At 39.2% G+C, this 19,378-nt stretch overlaps 1 protein-coding gene and 1 pseudogene across 2 annotated transcripts in view; both read left to right on the top strand.

Annotated features, from left to right (window-relative positions):
- The first annotated feature begins 447 nt into the window (after positions 1-447).
- PPP1CB (protein phosphatase 1 catalytic subunit beta) overlaps positions 448-19,378 on the top strand; it is a 42,601-nt gene continuing 23,670 nt past the window's right edge. The window contains exons 1-2 of one of the 2 annotated variants that reach the window (XM_042982255.1): positions 448-536; positions 753-892. In XM_042982255.1, the coding sequence (XP_042838189.1) occupies positions 841-892 (52 nt within the window). In that variant the 5' untranslated portion in view covers positions 448-536; positions 753-840. Of the gene's footprint in view, positions 537-573; positions 893-19,378 lie in introns of those variants that run through there. The other variant, XM_042982256.1, reaches the window with a different exon arrangement.
- On the top strand, positions 7,893-17,568 carry LOC107180239 (annotated as a pseudogene).

Here is a 19,378-nt window from a genome sequence, read left to right as displayed (position 1 = left end):
AACTTTTCCATCAAAGTAACTCAACCCCTTCTTGCTTCCCAAACGCGCAAACCTGGGCTTCAAACATGGATAATGTAGTCCACGTTTCCCGATTAACGGAAACATGAGGAATTGCTTGCAAAACTAGGGAAGGAAGACAAGAAAAGAAAAAAGAGGCGGGAAGGGCACAGCAACGCGGTGTGCACAGGGCCCCTGCCAGGGCAGCTGAACAGCGGGAAGGTCAGCCGCTGCCCACGCTCGTTCTGCCTAATGGGAGCTTCCCCAGCGCGGCGAGCCCCGCGAGCCTCGGGGCGCCTGCGCCGCCGTGGCGATTCGGCGCAGTGGAAGTGGCGAGTGAGGGCGACGCACCTGCGCGAAAGCAGCAGCGGCGGCAGCGGCGGGAGAACGGAGTCCAGTGCGATTGCGCAAAAGCCAGGGCTGTGGTGGGGGCCGCGGAGGCGTGCGCCGTGCGCCTGCGCGGAGGGTTGCGTGGCGCGGTGGCGGGGAAGGGTGGTGTGCTGTAAGTGGAGCTGCGGGTGGGGCCGTCGGCGGCGCTGGTGAGCTTTGCGGAGTTGGGCGGTGCCGAGGAGGAGGAGGTGGCGGCTGGGTCTGACGCGGCCCGGTTCTTGGGGGCTCCGCTTGTTTATTTATTTATTTATCGTGTGGGCCTCCGAGTGTACGCGCGCTCCACTACTTGGTGGGGAGGGGGTGGGGGGAGGGCCCGGGGAAAAGAGGGAGTTGGAACCGGGGTCGAAACGCCGCGTGACTTGTAGGTGAGGGAGCGCCGAGCCGTCGCCGCAGCCTCCGCCGCCGTGAAGCCCTTGTTCCCGCTGCTGGGAAGGAGCGTCTGGTGCCGACAAGATGGCGGACGGGGAGCTGAACGTGGACAGTCTCATCACCCGACTGCTGGAGGGTGAGTGCGGGGCCCGGCCTGCCGCAAGGAGGGGGCGCCCCCTTCAGCCCTCATTCCCCCTCGCCGCCGAACCCGAGGGGACCCCCGTTTCCGCCCCGCGGCGGCTGCGGAGGAGGGGGGCGAAGAGGCTGCTTGGCCGGGGGGGAGCGGCCTCCAGGAACACGGTCGGCAGGAGGCAATTCGAGAGGGGCTGTCCCCGCGGGCGGCCCGGCGGGCAATGTCCCCGCGAACCCTCGGGGACCGTCATGGCATCGCGCTGGCCGGGGGCTACGAGGAGCCCAAGGGTGCTGGGTGACCCTTCCCAAGGAGGGTGCGAGGATGCGAGTTTCTGTGCATTGTATGTCCGTGGAACGTGTATTTCTTCTCTGTTCTCTTTGTGCATTGCCCTTGGCTGCCTCCGATTCTTGTTCCGGGAGTGAATTTTATAAAAATCTTCTCATTGAGACAATTGTTGGACCTCTTCTGCATTTTTGCATGATGCTGTAGGACGAACTCTGTTTAAGGAGGGGATAACATTAGCGGGAGTTGAGTACCTCCTGTTTATTATTTAGGTTAAAAAAAAAATAGTAAAACCGAAGTCTTTGACTCGAGCTGAAGATGCATTCAAGAAAGAATATGTAGACACGTTTGCTGACGGGATCGGCTTTCGGGTTTGAGAATTTAACAGGCTTGAGCAGGATTTAATTTCTGCACAAACTTAGAAAGGTCTACTTTATTGTAAAAGCCTCTCGTGTGTGAAAGGTATTTACAAGTCTTCGCTGCTTTTGAAGTTTCCTGGTCCTTCTGTTTTTATTGAACAGTTTTATGTTGGGGTGGGGGTTAGAGGGAATGGGAAGAGATGGAGAGACCAGGCTATTATTCACACTTAATCGCAGTCTTGTGCCAGTGAATCCCTTTACCCTAAAATTTGCCTCACCACTAATTGCTTTGTGAGTGTGTAGAAAAGATACTAAGCCTTCAAAAAAATTTAGCCTTTTCTGTTGGAAATCGTTAGAGTGCGTATGCACTAACTTACTTGCTTTCAGGTTACCTGAAGGTAACTTGACAACAGCGAAGCGCGGTATATTCTTACATTTGGAAAATCATCAAAGAAAATTGTATTCCTGGGGGTGAGGGGCTGGCTAGTTCCTTTTTTCAGTCTGTGTGTTGGTTTCTCGTCAGTTCTGTATGTGCCCGTTGTGTAACAAACTACAGTTTATTTGCTCCAGATGTGAAAGCCTTCCAGCAGTCTTAAGACTGGATAGGAAAGTTTTACCAGGAACTCTTACTTACCTTTTCTTTTACTATCGAGTTATTCTTGGGAGGCCCCCTGGTGCCTGTAGTCCGTGTTCACTGCTTAAGTCTTGGTGGACTTTTAACAGATGTGGACATCTTGCTGGGTCTATGAGATACTTGCTTTGGAAAAAATTTTGTTTTGTGATTGTGCATTGTTCTAAGAGGGAAGTATAGCTACTTAAACATTTTTTTTTTTTTCAACATTTATTTATTTTTGGGACAGAGAGAGACAGAGCATGAACGGGGGAGGGGCAGAGAGAGAGGGAGACACAGAATCGGAAACAGGCTCCAGGCTCTGAGCCATTAGCCCAGAGCCTGACGCGGGGCTCGAACTCACAGAGTGCGAGATCGTGACCTGGCTGAAGTCGGACGCCCAACCGACTGCGCCACCCAGGCGCCCCTAGCTACTTAAACATTTTAATGTCTTGATAACTTTTGGGGGAATCTGGACCCCGCTTTCTTACACATTTTAAACTTGAGTTTGTAAATTTAAGTATTTTAAAAATCTGATGTTTGTATTTCAACTTCTTCACTTCTATTTTTCGTGTACTTACATACTTGTATACTTTGTAGGCATAAAACAGTAGATTTTGTGTTTTAAAATGTTTGATCTGGGACCTTTTAGGTTCAGCACTTTTTTAGGATACTTAAGAAACTTCACTAGTGGATTGTTCGAGTTTATTGGAAAAAAGATACGGAGGGAAAAATAGGCTGAGGGATTCCATTAGTTTTGTGAATTCAGATTTAATATTTGGTGCTGGCTTTGAACAACCTCTCCCTCCCCCCGCCTGTGTGTGTGTGTGTGAGAGAGAGAGAGAGAGACAGAGAGAGAGAAATAGTCTAGACATTTTCCCCTTTTAATATTGATCTCCTTTATGCCAATCACCAGGAATCCAAAGATAAAACACAATCTCTTCACCCAGGGAGCTTCCAGGCTAAAGTGATTTCTGGGCTTTTGCGACCTCTGTCTATATTCAACACACTACCATCAGTAAAAGAGTTTCATTACTTGCTTCTCAATCCTGGGAAGTATATTTAGTTTGACAGTCCCTCCTTGGAATTCTTAAATTCTGCAGGCTCCTTCTCTTTTCCTCTTCCAAAATCTATACCTGTTCAAAGACATCCAGAACAGACGTATTTTTTTTTTTTGTCTGCCTTTGTTTTCAGTGATGTTACTTGCTCATTAAAGTTCATTTAGATTCAAGTGATGGTGTTTTGTAAAGCTGCCTAGCAAAATAGCTGCAGTAGGTGTTTTTGTTTTTTTTTAGTGTTAAATGAACATATAAGTGGGACGCCTGGGTGGCTCAGTCACTTGGGCGTCCAACTTTGGCTCAGGTCATGATCTTGTGGTTGGTGACATCGAGCCCCACGTCAGGCTCTGTGCTGACAGCTTGGAGCCTGGAGTCTGTTTAAGATTCTGTGTCTACCTCTCTCTGCCCCTCCCCCGCTTGTACTCTGTCTCTCTCTCTCAAAAATAAATAAACATTTTTAAAAAATTAAAAAAAAATAAATGAATATATAAGATAAAACTTAGAATGTCTCCACATGGGAAAAATCAGCAGAACTTCATCTTATTTTAAAACGTTGATTGTTGGGGCGCCTGGGTGGCTTGGTCGGTTGGGGGTCCGACTTCGGCTCAGGTCATGATCTCACGGTCCGTGAGTTCGAGCCCCGCGTCGGGCTCTGTGCTGACCGCTCAGAGCCTGGAGCCTGTTTCAGATTCTGTGTCTCCCTCTCTCTCTGCCCCTCCCCTGTTCATGCTCTGTCTCTCTCTGTCTCAAAAATAAATAAACGTTAAAAAAAAAATAAAACGTTTATTGTAATTCCAAGGCATGCTCTTGATTTCTTTTTTATTATATCAAATTGCCAGTGGGCTGTAACACGTTTGGTAACCATATTTTATAAGTTGCTTTTGTGTTTTTTTCTTTTTTGAGTGGGCATATCATTGATGTAATATTTTCAAAGTGCCTTCAGAACAATTTAAAATTTTCTGTTATTTAATGCAAACCATATACTAATTTCTTATTTGAATAGTGTGTATTCCTCCAGTATATTGGGTTAAGTTTTACTTAGAACTAAAAGCCAAGGACGCCTGTGATTCTATCCCCTGTAGTGAACCCTGTTACCACATTCTCGTGGCTTATAATAATGCTCTTGACTGATTGTTTAAATCTAGTTCCTGTGGGTGTCCTGGAAAACCCAGTGAAAGCTTTTTACTTTGATCATTAGTTCCAAAAGGAGTTAGGGTGGCAGTAGGAATATAGCATAATCACCTTGCAAACATTGTTCAAATTATAAATGTTGAGTTTATTTTGGGAGGAGGTGAAATAGAATGAGTAGTTGGATCTGTTTGGAAAGAGGATAGGGTGAAAAACTGCTTCCCACTAGCTGTTCCCAACCAGACTTTATCCAAGTGTCTAAAAACTGGGCTGTACCGGATGATAATTAACACATGCCTATTATGTAGATCCTATATTTTGTTATGTTTATCATATATATCTGTGTGTATGTATATATCTCTGAATTTGTGCAACTTCTGTGATCATTTCCGTTCTTGTGGGTTATGTATTCTAAAGATTTAGTCAGGCTGAGACAGACTAAGCAAATAGGAAGCTTTGTTTGTGTCCTTTTGAAAGTTAAAAAAATGGAATGGACTTGAAAAATTAAATAGATTAATAAAAGCACATTAAAATCCTCTTTAAATAAAAGTTTTATTGAGATATAATTCACATACTATGTAATTCACTTACTTCAAGTGTATAATTCGATGATTTTTAGTATATTTGCAGAGTTGCCCATGCATCACCACAATTTTAGAACATTTTCACCAACACAGCCCTGTTCCCATTAGCCAACACACTCCCTTTTTCCTTTCAGCCCTCCCCCAGCATTAGGCAACGACTAATCTTTGTATCTCTATGGATTTTGCCTGTGCTGGACATTTCATGTAAATGGAAACGTAATATATGGCCTCTTATGATTGGCTTCTTCTAATGTTTAAAAATTCATCTATATTGTGTCATGTCTTAGTATTTCTTCCTTTTGTAGGTGAATAATATTCCATTGTATGAGTAGACCACATTTTATTATTCATTACTTGTTGGGCATTAGAGTTTCCCCTTTTTGGCTGTTGAGAATAATACTGCTGTAAACATTGGTGTACAAATTTTTGTGTGGGCATGTTTTTACTTCTCTTGAGTCTACAGCTAGGAATGGAATTGTTGGGTCATATGGTAAGTCTATATATGTTTGACCTTTTGAGGAACTGCCAGACTGTTTAAAGCCTTTTTTTCTCCGATTTAAATTGTTTAGTTGTGATCCAGAAGTCTAAAGGTTAGGCAGTTTGAAGGAAGTGCTAGTCTGCTTGTTCCTGGCAACCCCAACTTCTGCAGGAAAGTGTTGTTTATATATAGATCCAAGGCCAGGTTTGTTAGAAATGAGCAGGTTGAGGAGTAGGAAAGATCATCTGAGGGATACTTTCGCTCTTCCCTTGCTGCTTCCTAGATGAGAAGCTAGAGGATGCATAAAGGTGGTACATTTTTTAACTGATTCAGAGATTAGGTTTGTTTTCCTGTTAATTCGTTGTTTCAACAAGTGAGGGAAACATTGAAAGTTTAAAGTAGTGCAGAAGTGTTTTTATTTTGTTATTTAAATGCAAAGCTGAAGCTTTTCTGGTAAATATCTAAATCCAAGATTAAAATTCATTGGGATTTAGAAATCTATTTACATTTGAGTCTAGAGACAGTATTATATTTTAAGATTTAGGGTTAACAGGAAGATAACAAATTATATCTAGCAGGCTTTTTTCTCTCTTGCTTTCCATATTGACTATTTTAACAGTATTCATTCCAATGGCACGTATTCTCAGTTCTAACAGAGGTAAAATAATATAAGTATATAAGAATGTCAAAATATTTAGAAATAATAATTGAAATCTCATTAAGTATTTCTGAAACAAAAGTTATTCTGGAAGAGTTGGGATATGGGGATGCAAAGAGAAGAAATGGTTTGTAAATGAGGTAGGTTTAGGAGTGATGTGGTGGAGGATGGGAATTCCCAGTTGAGTTTTCTAGGATTTAATTTTTAGTGGATACAAATTTATACCCTCAAGCAGCAATCCCTGCCCTTCTAGCAGCTGTATATAGCCATTCCAAGGCTTATTTTTCCTGGAAAGATAGAGGGTCAGTGAATATAGGAAGGAGAAAGCGATCAGGGACACATCTCTTTCTTGTACACCCTCTATGTCTTCCCAAGATTGAATTGGATTACCTTCGAAGTCTTGGTTACTGGTAGGTGAAATGCAGTTTTTTTACACTCTATTCTCTGAAATACACCATATGACATCTGTTAGATAAAATTGAAAATGCCTTAATGGAAATAGTCTTCATTACATAGTTAGAGGTAAAGGACTAAAAATGCAGAAACTCATTCTGAAGTTTAGCAAGTATAAAAAACCACTAGCCAGTCTTTTCCTAGTGTTGGAGGAATTCAGTCCCTGGTCTAGGTGGGTTCTTGTAATACAGTAGAAAAAGTAGTAGAAGGACAGTGGCAGTTGTCCTTTATCCTGCTTCTGCTCTACTCATGTAGCAGAGTGATTTATGAGGGTGTATATACGTAACTTTCCTGAAAATTCCTGGCCTCTCTCTCCCTTCCCAAATTTACCTGCAAGAACAAGTAAGAGTTACTTATGTAATAGTGGAAACATGGCCTTTGGGTCCTGATAATGTGCCCACACTGTGTAATTTGGAGGTGACACAGTTTATTTCACCATAAAAGAATTTTATCCCCAGAATCTTCATCAGAATATCACTAAGTTCCAGTCTAGTCAGTTACAGATTCACAGAAGCATTTTCTTGCTTTGAGTATTTGTTTAATAACACCATTTTAACTTTTCCTCTAATTTTACCTCCTCTATTTTTAAGATTTAGAGAAATCAAAAGTTACTTTTCATAATAAAAGGAGTTTAATAAGGACATCTATTATGTAGCTTTCTTTAATATTATAATTCACGGTTATAATGACTTCTATAAATTGGGAAGGAATCTTCATAGGTGTTTGTTCGTAGGTATCTCTGTTGTTTGAATATTTGTCAAATAATTGAACCAAAGTAGTGAGAGAAAATGACCAGCCTTCTGAGGAGATCTAAGTTTACACAGTGATAGAAAGGAATGTGTTTTTTGAACTTAACTGCAGTAGTTATGCTAATCAGATGTTTACTCAGTTGTGTATTTACTCAAGATATATCTGTAAGTATTGTTACAGTGGGAGGCCATGTTTATGCTGGTTTAGGATACAGGTTCTGCATGTATTTTAATTTCAGCTCTGCCTCTGTTCTGCATATTGGGGATGATAGTGTCTATTTCATAATGTATCTGTAAAGACTAAACAGATAAAACCCTTTGATGCATAATGAAAGCTCAGAAAATGTTAGCTGTTGTTACTCTTTCTGTTTGGTATAAACCTGAACTGAGAAATAGGCAATAGAAGACTTTTTATGCTGCTGAGCCCTGAACCCTTCCTGTAGTAATTATTGAGAAGGCCATTCCTTATGAGGATCTAACATGTATTGTGTCCTCCACATTGTGTTATTGCATGCAACCACTCTTTTCATATATGTGTATGTATGTGTAAAACATTTTGTTCCTATTTTCATCATCCGGAGTTTGTAATCTGGTTTGACATAGTGTTGGTGCTGAAGGGCACAGACAATTTTAGGCAGAATAAGATGGTGAAAAGTAAGTTAAAGAAATTTGTTGTATGCCTTCTTTTGGCTGGGGACTAGAGCAGTGGATTTCAAACTTTTTGACTCTTGGGACCACTTTATATACTCCTAAAAAGAATAGAGGACAAGAGCTTTTATTTATGTGATTTATTAGTACTGTGTTAGAGATTAAAACAGAATTTTAAAATATCTTTTTTAATTCATTTAAAATAATGGTCCATTGCATGCCAGCATAAATAATGTTTTCTAAAACAAGAAATATAGTGATAAGTAAACCTCTTTAATGTCTGGTTTTGTAGAAGTTAATCATATAACATATAGTTGGAAAGTGAAGGAGTATTTTATTAGTCTTTTTAGATAATTGTGGATATTCTTTAATGTTGTGTTTATTCTTTAATGATATTCTTTAATGTACTAATCAACAAGTGGTAATTTCTTAAAGGTTAGTTGTAATGTGGAATCAGAAATATCTGAGTTTTTTTGTTCCTTTACATTAAAATCCATTGATCCGTCTTACACTTAAAAAAAAATTATTTTAACACTTACTCATTTTTGAGAGACAGAGTGCAAGCGGGGGAGAACAGAGAGAGAGGGAGAAAGAGGGAGACACAGAATCTGCAGCAGTCTCCCGGCTCTGAGCTGTCAGCACAGAGCCCGATGGGGGGCTTGAACTCACGAGCCGTGAGATCATGACCTGAGCCGAAGTCGGACGCTTAACTGACTGAGCCACCCAGGCGCCCCTGTCTTACACTTAAATGGTTCTTATACATTCTTTATAACATGCATTGGTCATTTGGAAAATATCAGTTACATCGAGTTATGCAAATGTTCTAATGTTGATACATCTTACACAATATCAAAAAATCATATTTGTTGATATAACAAGGTATCAGAAGAGTCTTTAAGTATGGAAGAAGCTGTCAGATTCGTGGTGCTGGATACAAAGTTTCCAAAATTTTAATTTTCACTTGAAAGGTTGATTTTTATCATTAGCAACAAATGCTGTCAGTTGTTTTCTTTGAAACGACACAGCCTCACTTTGTTCATTTTCAAGAGTATCTGTGAAATCTAAGTGTAAATAGCTATAGTTTGTCAGCTACGCTTTCCAGTAAAAAAGATGTTCTGTGAAAAATGTGGCTAGATCCGCTTGGAGCTAAAACTGTCACTCGAGTGCTTTTCTTGAACACAGCCATTGTGCTTTGGTATGTAGCAGAAATGCCTAATGGATACTTTTCATTTCATTATACAGAATATTAAAAAGATGTATATTCAATGGTGGAGATTTAATAAAATTGATAATTTTTACTACTTGAGGGCATTCTTAAGTGAAACTGGACTTCTTTGTGTTTCACTGTAAATGCATGGTAATGAATACCACCAGTACATTTTGGCACCACTGATTTTGTTTTGTGCTAAGGTGCTAGCAGTTTTGCCCACCATTGGCTTCTGTGTCATGCAGATGTCAACATAGTGAAAAAGGGGATCCCGCTTGGAGAACCATAGAGCTAGGGCACTCTTCCTCTGTTCTGAAACATCTGGCTCTCACCTATATCTGCTACTTCTTTATTCTTTGCTTATCATTTGTTTACTGGTATATCTGGAATCACTTTTTAATTTATGACTCTTCACAGGACCCTTTGAGAATTCATGAAAGCCATAGGCCTTTTCAGAAAAATATGTATGTTCATATATATACACAGTATTACAGTTTGAAGTATTATACAGAGCTTCTGAAGGCCACATTAATCATTCCTATCAGGCAGACTTAAGATAAATTGAAATTGTGACAGCTGCCTAATTCTTTCACTTGAAACCAAAATTCCACATTTTAACCACTTGTAAAAATTTTACCGTTTTTACTTTTTGTGGCTTAAAGGGAGACTTACATGCTAAATAGGGAGAAATAGCCACTTCATCCTACCGAAAAAAACCAGGAAATTTAGCAAGTCTGGATTGAAGTTAACTTTGCTATTGATTAATTTGTAACCATGAGTGAATTTTGGGGGGGTGTAGAGTGAATTAAGATATTAAAGGTTATGGAAGATTCCTAAGATTTCATGGGGCAGATATGATAGATAGTAATGGGGTTGGTTCTTTTTTCTTGACATCCTTTCTGTTTTAGAGAAGGCAGTTATTGTGAGAACTTGCCAGAGAAAATAGCAGATGGTTATTGAAAGATAAAATTTAATATACACACAATACACATAAAAACACATATATCACACACCATTTGTATTTTTTTAAGTGTATTTATTTTGAGAGAGAGCACAAGGAGAGGAGGGGCAGAGAGAGAGGGAGAGAGAGAATCCCAAGCAGGCTCCGCACTGTCAGTGCAGAGCCCACCATGGGGCTTGAACCCATGAACCATGAGATCATGATCCGCGCCAAAGTCAAGAGTTGGCTGCTTCACTGACTGAGGCACCCTGGCGCCCAACACCATTTGTGATTTAAAAGACAAACCTGCATTGAAAAGGTTTTTTACATGAATATGAAATTTGAAATATAATGATTAAGTGCAATTTGTGTATCTTCTTTTGACATCAGATAACATTTTGTTTAATTGAGGTTCAGAGTTAGTGTTCTGTGTCATCAAAATTGATTGCAAGTGTTCATCTGTTAATGCTGATCTGTAATGAGATCTGTATTTCATCTTGGAAGGTATCTTTTAACATGGATAGGTATTGCCAAATACTGATATCAGTCCACAAGAATGTGATTTTAGTTAATGATTTTAGTTATCATTTGGAAGTTATTTATAGACTTCTTCTAGTTCTCTCCTAATATTTGCCTTTTATTATGTTATCACAGCACACAAATCAGTTCCAATCAAGGGCAAAGTGGAAGCTCTTCACCTGCACAGTTAAATAGATTTTGGTATAGTGTGCACTAGCACTGACGTCTGAAGAGTTCTGTTGGAACTGTGATTTGAGCTTAGAAAATATATTTAATGCAAATCTGTGAGGAAATGAAGATCTTGTTTTAACTTTGACAGCACTGGGAGTGTATAAAGCAGCTTTGACATTTGCTTGTGAATTCAAGCATCGTTAGTTGTCATAATGACTTACCACAGTATACGTTTCACATATAAATATTTTTTTGCCTTACAATTTTAGATTCAATCATTAAGAAACATTATCAGGTTTGCAACAAAATCTAGTTTATTAAACTACCCATAATAGTGATAGTGATTGTTGTCATTCAGAAAAATTTCAGTATTGGCCCTGAGCTCAAAAAAATCACAATAAAACTATCACTACTAGGCCATTGAACTGCTGTGTAGTAGAGCAATTTGAGATATTCAGCTTTTATTTCTGACAAATACTCACGGAACTGACAATAGTTCATGAGTGCTAATGATGTGCACTATTGATTACCGCTGAGCCAACAATACATGGTAAAGTATCTTTCTACTGAGTAATTGCACCATACACTATAAACACCTTAAATGTTCACAAGTTTGTAAAATTGCCCAACTAGGGTTTTTTTGTGCTCCATGTATATTTTTACCACCGTTTTTTCTTTTGTTTTTCTCAGCTTCTTGAAAATATTTTTGATAGCTAATTCAAGGCTAACTCTTCAGTCACTCAATTGGCTCCTTAAATAAGGCAACAGTTAGGTATTGGTAGTATCTGTGAAGTCACGAATAGCCAAGGAAAACCACTTGAAATCATTTGTTTTTGTTTTTATTTTTTAAAACATTTATTCATTTTTGAGAGAGACAGCATGAATGGGGGAGGGGCTGAGCGAGAGGGAGACATAGAATCTGAAGCAGGCTCCAGGCTGTGAGCTGTCTGCACAGAGCCCTGATACAGGGCTCAAACTCACAGGCCACTAGATAATGACCTGAGCTGAAGTCGGAAGCTTAACTGACAGAGCCATCCAGATGCCCTCATTTTTTATTGTTTTTTTTTTTTATTGTTGTTGTTGTTTTAATGTTTATTTATTTATTTTGAGAGAGCGAGAGCGAGAGCACTCGTGCACGAGTGCAAGCTGGGAGGGGCAGAGAGAAGAGAGGGAGAGAGAGAATCTCAGGCGGGCTCCACACTGTCAGTTCACAGAGCCCAGTGTGGGGCTGTCACTCGCAAACTGAGTGAGATCATGACCTGAGCAGAAGTTGGATACTTAAACAGCTGAGCCACCTAGGTGTTCCTCATTTGTTTTTTTAACTGATGATTGGTTAATACTGCTCCCGTTGTCTTCGATGCTTCAAGAACTGTTTTTACAGAAAGGGTAATAGTCTTAAACAAGAATATTGTTTCAGGACCTATTTCTTTGGCTTTTCCAATCAAACATGATTTCAGGAACTCACCATTAGTACATGGCTTTCCTTGCTTGCTAACACAGTAGCCAGTTGGAAATTTAATTTTGGTTGCAGTCTCATTTTTATTTTTGTGAAGAAATTCTGCTGTGATGAGATTCCATTTAAAATGTTTAAATTGTCTTTGCTTTTGAGTGAAATAGGAATATTGTGATGATAGTGCTTAGCCTGGTAATGTGAACATATATTGTATTTTTTTTAAGCATAGCTATAATGTTATAAATAAAATGCTTAGCTGTCTAATTCAGTAACAGAATAATCCACACTCCACTGTGCTTTAAAAGTGCAACATTTGCATTCCATTTTTCCTGCGTGAAGAGTATGCACTGTAATAAAAGTAAAAAAATGTTTTTAAATGTTGCAGAACAGCAACAAGCAGGAACTCAAGACACTGTTGAGTTATAACTGCATTTCTGTAATTCGTAGTACCATGAGAAGCAGTGTGAAATGATAGAGTGCCCTGTGTCTCTGTCACAATGAATCTGCTCTGCCATTGTATGGTGAAAGTGCCCATAGATGATACTTAATGGGGGTTGGGGGTGGGAGGAGAAAAGAAAAACATAACAAGTAAGAGTAGTTGTGTTTCCGTAAAACAATTTATTTATGGATGCTGAAAACTTATATAATTTTTATGTGTCTCTTCCTCCCCGCCCCCCCCCCCCATCATTTTTTAAAAAGTAAAAACTCACAAAACCAGGCATTGGGCCAAATTTGATTCATGTTTTCCCCCTTTTCTGATGTGGACATGCTTGCACAGAAAGATTCTCTTATCAGGAGTAGAAGACCTTTACCAGTCAGGACTGGTAAAAAATATGGGGTTAGGGCCCATAGTGTTTAGTCCTTGCAAGATATTCCTCTAGTTTCTGTATGTAATCATCCAAATTTCTCCTCTGTGACCAATAATCATATTTTGTGTCCTTTTCTGTATGTACTTGAGCAATGAACACAGGAAATTTTTGAGGGTTTTGATCCTTGAGGAAAAGGAAGCAGCAGTGAGCTGACCAATCACTCTGGCTTTTTTCCTGGAGGTATAGAGGAATAGATCCCAAACAAAGAGTGGCAGTCTTCCTGGACTCAAGAGGAGAGATGGAAGTCTGAGGCCATTAAAGCATTGAAACTTAAATCCAAAAGAGGAGAGAACCACATAGATTCTAACCCCAAAATCTGCAGTCAGGTCCCCCTTAAGTCATTGACTTCTAAGGTATACGTATACAAGAGAAGATTCTAAGAAACTCAGAAGAAAACAGTATCTGGAAAGCTAAAGATCTGAGCAGAGATTCCAGTATCACCCTAGTGCCAGAGGGGCAAAAGTTGAAGTTCAGACTGCCAAATTAGGGGGACTGTATTATAGTCTAAATTTTCCATTGATACTCCATCATGACCACTCCCTAAGATTGAGGGCAAAACTGAAGTAGACCAGCCCTCAAGAAAATGTAAGTCATTATTATTCTTACCACTGAAAGGAAACAATGCTGTCTGGAAGATGTCGTCTAGAGCTCATACAATTTCCATCCATAATCAGATATTTCATTCAGTGAAATGACCACAGGACATACTAATAGACTTAACTGACCAGAAATCAGAGGAAAAAAGGGAACAAATCCCCAGATTATTCAGATATTAGAGTTATCACTGAGAGACTTTAAAATAACTGATTTAATGTGCTCAGGATAAATAAGAAATGATGGGAAATTTTATCAGAGTCCTGGAAACTTTACAACTAAAAAAGTGCATTCACTAACAATGAGAATTTGAGAGTTGGGCTTACTAGCACGGTAGAAACAGCGGCGTAGTAAAAGCTAGGAAAAAAGTGTTGTGTAGAAATTACGCAGTGCTGAGAAAAAAACAGGGGAAATAAAGAAAGCAGGAGACAGTGGAAAGGTTTAACATACATAATGGGAGTCCCAGAAAGAGAGGAGATACAGGATAGAGGAAATACTGACCAAGACTTCTCCAAAGGGAGAAAGATACCAAAAGATTAAAGAAGCTCCATGGATTCCAGGAAGGAAAAATACAAATAAAACTATATTGAAACCCATCGTGGACTTAACTGCTAAAAATGAAGAAAAAGAAAATCTTTATGTTTTAATCTTTTTAATGTTTGTTTATTTTTGAGAGAGAGACAGCATGCGAGTTGGGGAGGGACAGAGAAGGGGGGGGCATGGAATTGAGCTGTCAGCACAGAGCCTGATGTAGGGCTCAAACTCATGAACCATGAGATGATGACCTGAGTTGAAGTTGGCCTCTTAACTGACTTAGCCAACCAGGCACCCCAAAAGAGAAAATCTTAAAAGCTACCAGAGGAAACAAGTCATTACATGACCTTCAAGAGAACATTGATGGTTGATATATCACCTGAAACTACAGATGCCAGAAAACAATAGACTGTCCTTTTAAGGTGCTGAAAGAAAAGGAAGAATGCTAATCTAGAATTCTAAATCCAGTGAGCATATCCTTCAGAAGAGAAGGCAACGAATGCCTTCATGATCTTGCGGTTCCTGAGTTCGAGCCACATGTCGGGCTCAGTGCTGACAGCTTGGAGCCTGGAGCCTGCCTGAGGCTCCAGGCTCCAATTTAGACTATAATACAGTCCCCCTAACTTGTCTCTGTCTGTCTCTGTCTCTTTCTCTCTCTGCCCCTCCCCGACTCACGCTCTTGTCCGTGTCTCTCTTTCTCTCTCTCTCTCTCAAAAATAAACATTAAAAAAAAATTTAAGTGAAACAAAATAAAAACACAAGCTGAGAAAATTTACTGATACAGACTGGTACTGGAATTTTCTAGTAAAGTTCGTATTGAAAGAAAATGATTCCAGATAAAAGCACAGAACTGCAGAAGTAAATGAGCAACAATAAGGATAAATGTGTGTAATTATAAGTTAATGCTTTTTAAAACAATTATGGTTTGTAGGGTTTAAACTATGTGGAAGCAGTATATGACAACTGTAGAACAAAAGGCTAAAAAGTGCATTTGTTATTTCTAGAGTAACTACCAAAAGAAAAAGAATATATAACTAAAAAGATAACAGAGGAGAAAATGGAGTAATAAAAGATAATTGTTCCAAAGAAACGCAAGAAAAGAGGAATAAAGGAATGAGGAACATGTGATACAAACAAAGCAAATGACAGGATTTGTCCATAATTATAGTAAATGTGAAAGGAGTAAACACTCAAGACAAAGTTCAGAAGACCTAACTATACTGTATACAAGGAACATATTTTAAATTTAAGGGCAAAGGTAGAGGAGTAAGCACCAGAATGGGAGAACTGCATCATGCACACATTAACCAGAAGAAACCTGGTTGGATGTATATACATCAGAAATAGTATATAAGACAGGAAGTATCACTAGAGGTAAAGAAGGGCATTGCATAATGTTAAAAGGATGAATGCCACAGGAAGAGACAATAATCTTAAAATTTTTAGGTATCTAATATTATAGGTCTAAAACACAAAAAGGAAAACTTGATAGAACCAAAAGGTTAAAATAGACAAAACCACACTATATAGATTAACGTACCTTTCTCAGTAACTAATAGAACAAAGAAAAAATTAAGGATCTAGAAGATTTAAACAACACAGTAAATTTGACCTAAGTGACACACACAACACTTTACTCAACAACTACAGGATATACACACTTTTCAAATATGTATGGAACATTTACTGAAGTATGCAATATGCAGTACCAAAAAGCAATTCTCAGTAAATTTAAAAGAAATGAGATCTCAGGTTCTCTGATTTCAGTAATGATAAACTAGAAATCAATAGCATGTAACTAGAAAATTCTCAAATACTTAGAAATAAGCAGTGTACTTTTACATATTTTACTGCTACTGAAGAAATAGCAGTGAAAATTATAAAATGTGTTGACCTGAATAATAATAAAAATACATGTCAAACTTGTGCAATTGCAGCAAGAAGCAATGCTTACAGGGATATGTATAGCTTTAAAAATACATATAATATATATTGGTGGGGAGGGGGGGAAGGCTGAACATTAAATTTTTATTTCAGGACAGTAGAAGAATAAGGAAAGATATAATAAAGATGAGAGCCGAAATCAAATAAAAATCAAATGTATGATTTTTTAAAATGAAAATGTTGAAGCTTCTTCTCTGGGAAGACTCCAAATAACAGATGACACCAGTGCTGTGGGAGGGCCCAGGGGCCCTGGAATGGGAGGCCATGGCAGCTTCCACAGAGGTTTCAGCAGCAGCATCTGGGGCCAGGGCCATAGCCGGGGTCAGGACAGGAGCTGTGGAGCTCACGGAGGCAAAGCCAAGGACAAGGCTGCCACTAGGCTGGGCCACCTGGTGGTCAACGACATGAAGATCAAGTCTAGAGGACACCTGTCTCCTCCCTGCCCATAAAAAGAATCTGAGATCATTGACTTCTTCCTGGGGTCATCCTTCAAGAATGAGGTTTTGAAGATTATACCTGTGCAAGAAGCAGATTCATGCTGGCCAGTGGACCAGGTTCAAAGCATTTGTTGCCATCAGAGATTACAGTGGGCACATCGGTCTGAGTGTTAAGTGCTCCAAGGAGGTAGCCACTGCCATCCATGGAGCCATCATTCTGGCCAAGTTTCTCGTTGTCCCCAGGCAGTGAGGCTACTGGGGAAACAAGATTGGCAAGCCCATACTGTCCCATGCAAGGTGACTGGCTCTTGTGGCTTTGTGCTGGTGCTCCTCATCCCTGCTTCCAGAGGCACTGGCATTGTCTCAGCCCGTGCCCAAGAAGCTACTGGTGATGGCTGGTATTGATGATTGCTACACCTTGGCCAGGGGCTGCACTGCCACCCTGGGCAACTTCGCCAAGGCCACTTCTGATGCCATTTCCAAGGTTTAACATTGATCTCATCCCTGACCTTTGGAAAGAGACTGTGTTCGCCAAATCTCCTATCAAGAATTCACTGACCATTTCGTAAAGACCCACACCACAGTTTCCAGGCAGAGGGCTCAGGCTCCAGCTACGGCCACAATATAGTTTTATACAAGAAAAATAAAGTGAATTAAAATTGTTTAAAAAAGAAATTGTTGGTAAGATTAATAAAATTGATAATCCCCAGAAAGACTGATAATGTAAGAAATAGAAAACAAATTATCAAAAAAGATACAGGAGATGTGACTAGTAATGGAAACTAACGAGGTGGAACAAACAAAAGCAATAATGTAATCCTGGCTGGGATTCTGTACTAGAGGAGAAGAATGTGCTATAAAGGACATGATTGAGACAATTATTAAAATTGTAGTATATTCTTCACATTAAAGATTTATATCCGTTAAATTCCCTGGATCTGATAATTTATACTGTGCTATCTTTTTTTTTTTTTTAAGTTTATTTATTTTGAGGGTGGGGAAGGGTAGAGAGAAAGAGAGAGAGAGAATCCCAAGCAGGCTCCATGCTGTCAACACAGAACCCGATGCAGAGCTCTGTCTCACAACTACGAAATCGTGACCTGAGGTGAAATGAAGAGTTGAACACTTAACCAACTAAGCCACCCAGAATACAGTCTGTTCTTAAATGGGTCAGAGAAAAGTTATGTATATGTATTTTAAAGGAAGTTAAGATTTTATAAATAACTTAGTGCTAATAACTTTTATAATTTAGATGAAAAACTAATCTTGACAATACTGATAAAAAGGAATAGAAAATCTGAATAGTCTTATATATGTTAAAGAAAATGAATTTGTAGTTGGAATACTTCTCAAAAAAATTCCAAGCCCATTTGGTTTTGCTGGTGACTTAAATATTTAAAAAAGAAGAAATTAGGCCAAGTTTGTTGAAAGCAGAAAAAGAACACTTCCCAACTTGTTCTTTGAAGCCAGCACAACCCTAATACTTAAATCTGACAACTCTCAAAGAAAGGCAATTACCGACCAGTATCGCTCATGAATATAGCCACAGAAATCATGAGCAAATTATTAGCAAATTGAATAAGAAAGATAAATGTCATAATGTGGTGGGGTTTATTCTAGGAATCCAAGGAACACTCAATCAATATAAATCATATTAACAGAATAAGGTGGAGGGGGATTATTATCTCAATGGATGAGATACAGTATTTGATAAATTTTAACATCCTTCATGATAAAAATCCTTAGCAAACGGAGTATGTACAAAACTATAGCTATCATAATGGTGAGAAATATTGAATGCTTTTTTTTCTCTTAGTTCAGGAACAGGACAAGGAAAACCTTTAGCACACTTTTCTTCAGCATTGTCTTGGAGGTCCTAGTCAATTCAATGAAGAAGAAAAATAAAAGATACAAAGATTGGGAAAGAAGTAGTAAAAGTCTTCACAGATGATATGGTTGTATACTTGGTAAATCCGAAGGGATCTTCAAACTGTTAGACTAGGAAACAAAGTCACTATTCATAAATCAATTATACTTAACATCAAATAATTAGAAAATGAAATAAGAAAACACATTTACAAAGCAGCACCCCTTCAATTCAATTTAATGAAAATGTGCAGGACTGCCCCTTAAACACTACAAAACATTGGTGAGAGAAACACATGACAACTGAAATAAAAGAGATACCATGTTTATGGAAGACTCAAAATTACTAAGGTAAATTCTCCCTGGATATATTAATTCCCAGTTAAAACTCCCACAAGCTGAGGGTGAGGAGAAATAGACAAGCCAATTTTAAAACATATTTGAAAATGCAAAAGGACCTAGATTAGCAAAGGCAATCTTAACAAAGTTGGAATGCTTATATTAAGAGATAACTTTATAAAAAAACAACAGTGGGGGCGTCTGGGTGACTCAGTCCGTTAAACATCCAAGTCTTGATATGGATTCAGGTCAACTCAGGTGATCTCCTGGTGGTGAAGTTGAGCCCCCCCCCCCCCACCACCACCATGCTGAGCGTGGAGCCTGCTTGGGATTCTCTCTCTCTCCACCCTCTCCCAGTTGTTCACATGCACACACATGGTGCGCGCACGCTCTGTCTCTGTCTCTCAAAATAAAGTTTCTTTTAAAAAGCTACAGTAATTAAGACAATGTAGTACTGCTGTAAAAATAAACAGATTAATGGACTATATGGAGTGTCCAGAAATGGATCCACTCATGTATGGTCAACCTGATTTTTCTACACATCTCCCCCTGCAGTTCTGTGGAGAAAGGATGGTCTTTACAATAAATAGTGCTAAATCAATGGATTAT

This window comes from Panthera tigris, chromosome A3, assembly GCF_018350195.1.
Source record: "Panthera tigris isolate Pti1 chromosome A3, P.tigris_Pti1_mat1.1, whole genome shotgun sequence".
Lineage (NCBI taxonomy): Eukaryota > Metazoa > Chordata > Mammalia > Carnivora > Felidae > Panthera > Panthera tigris.
The sequence above is the reverse complement of the archived record's forward strand: the minus strand, read 5'-3'. Positions and strand labels throughout refer to the sequence as shown.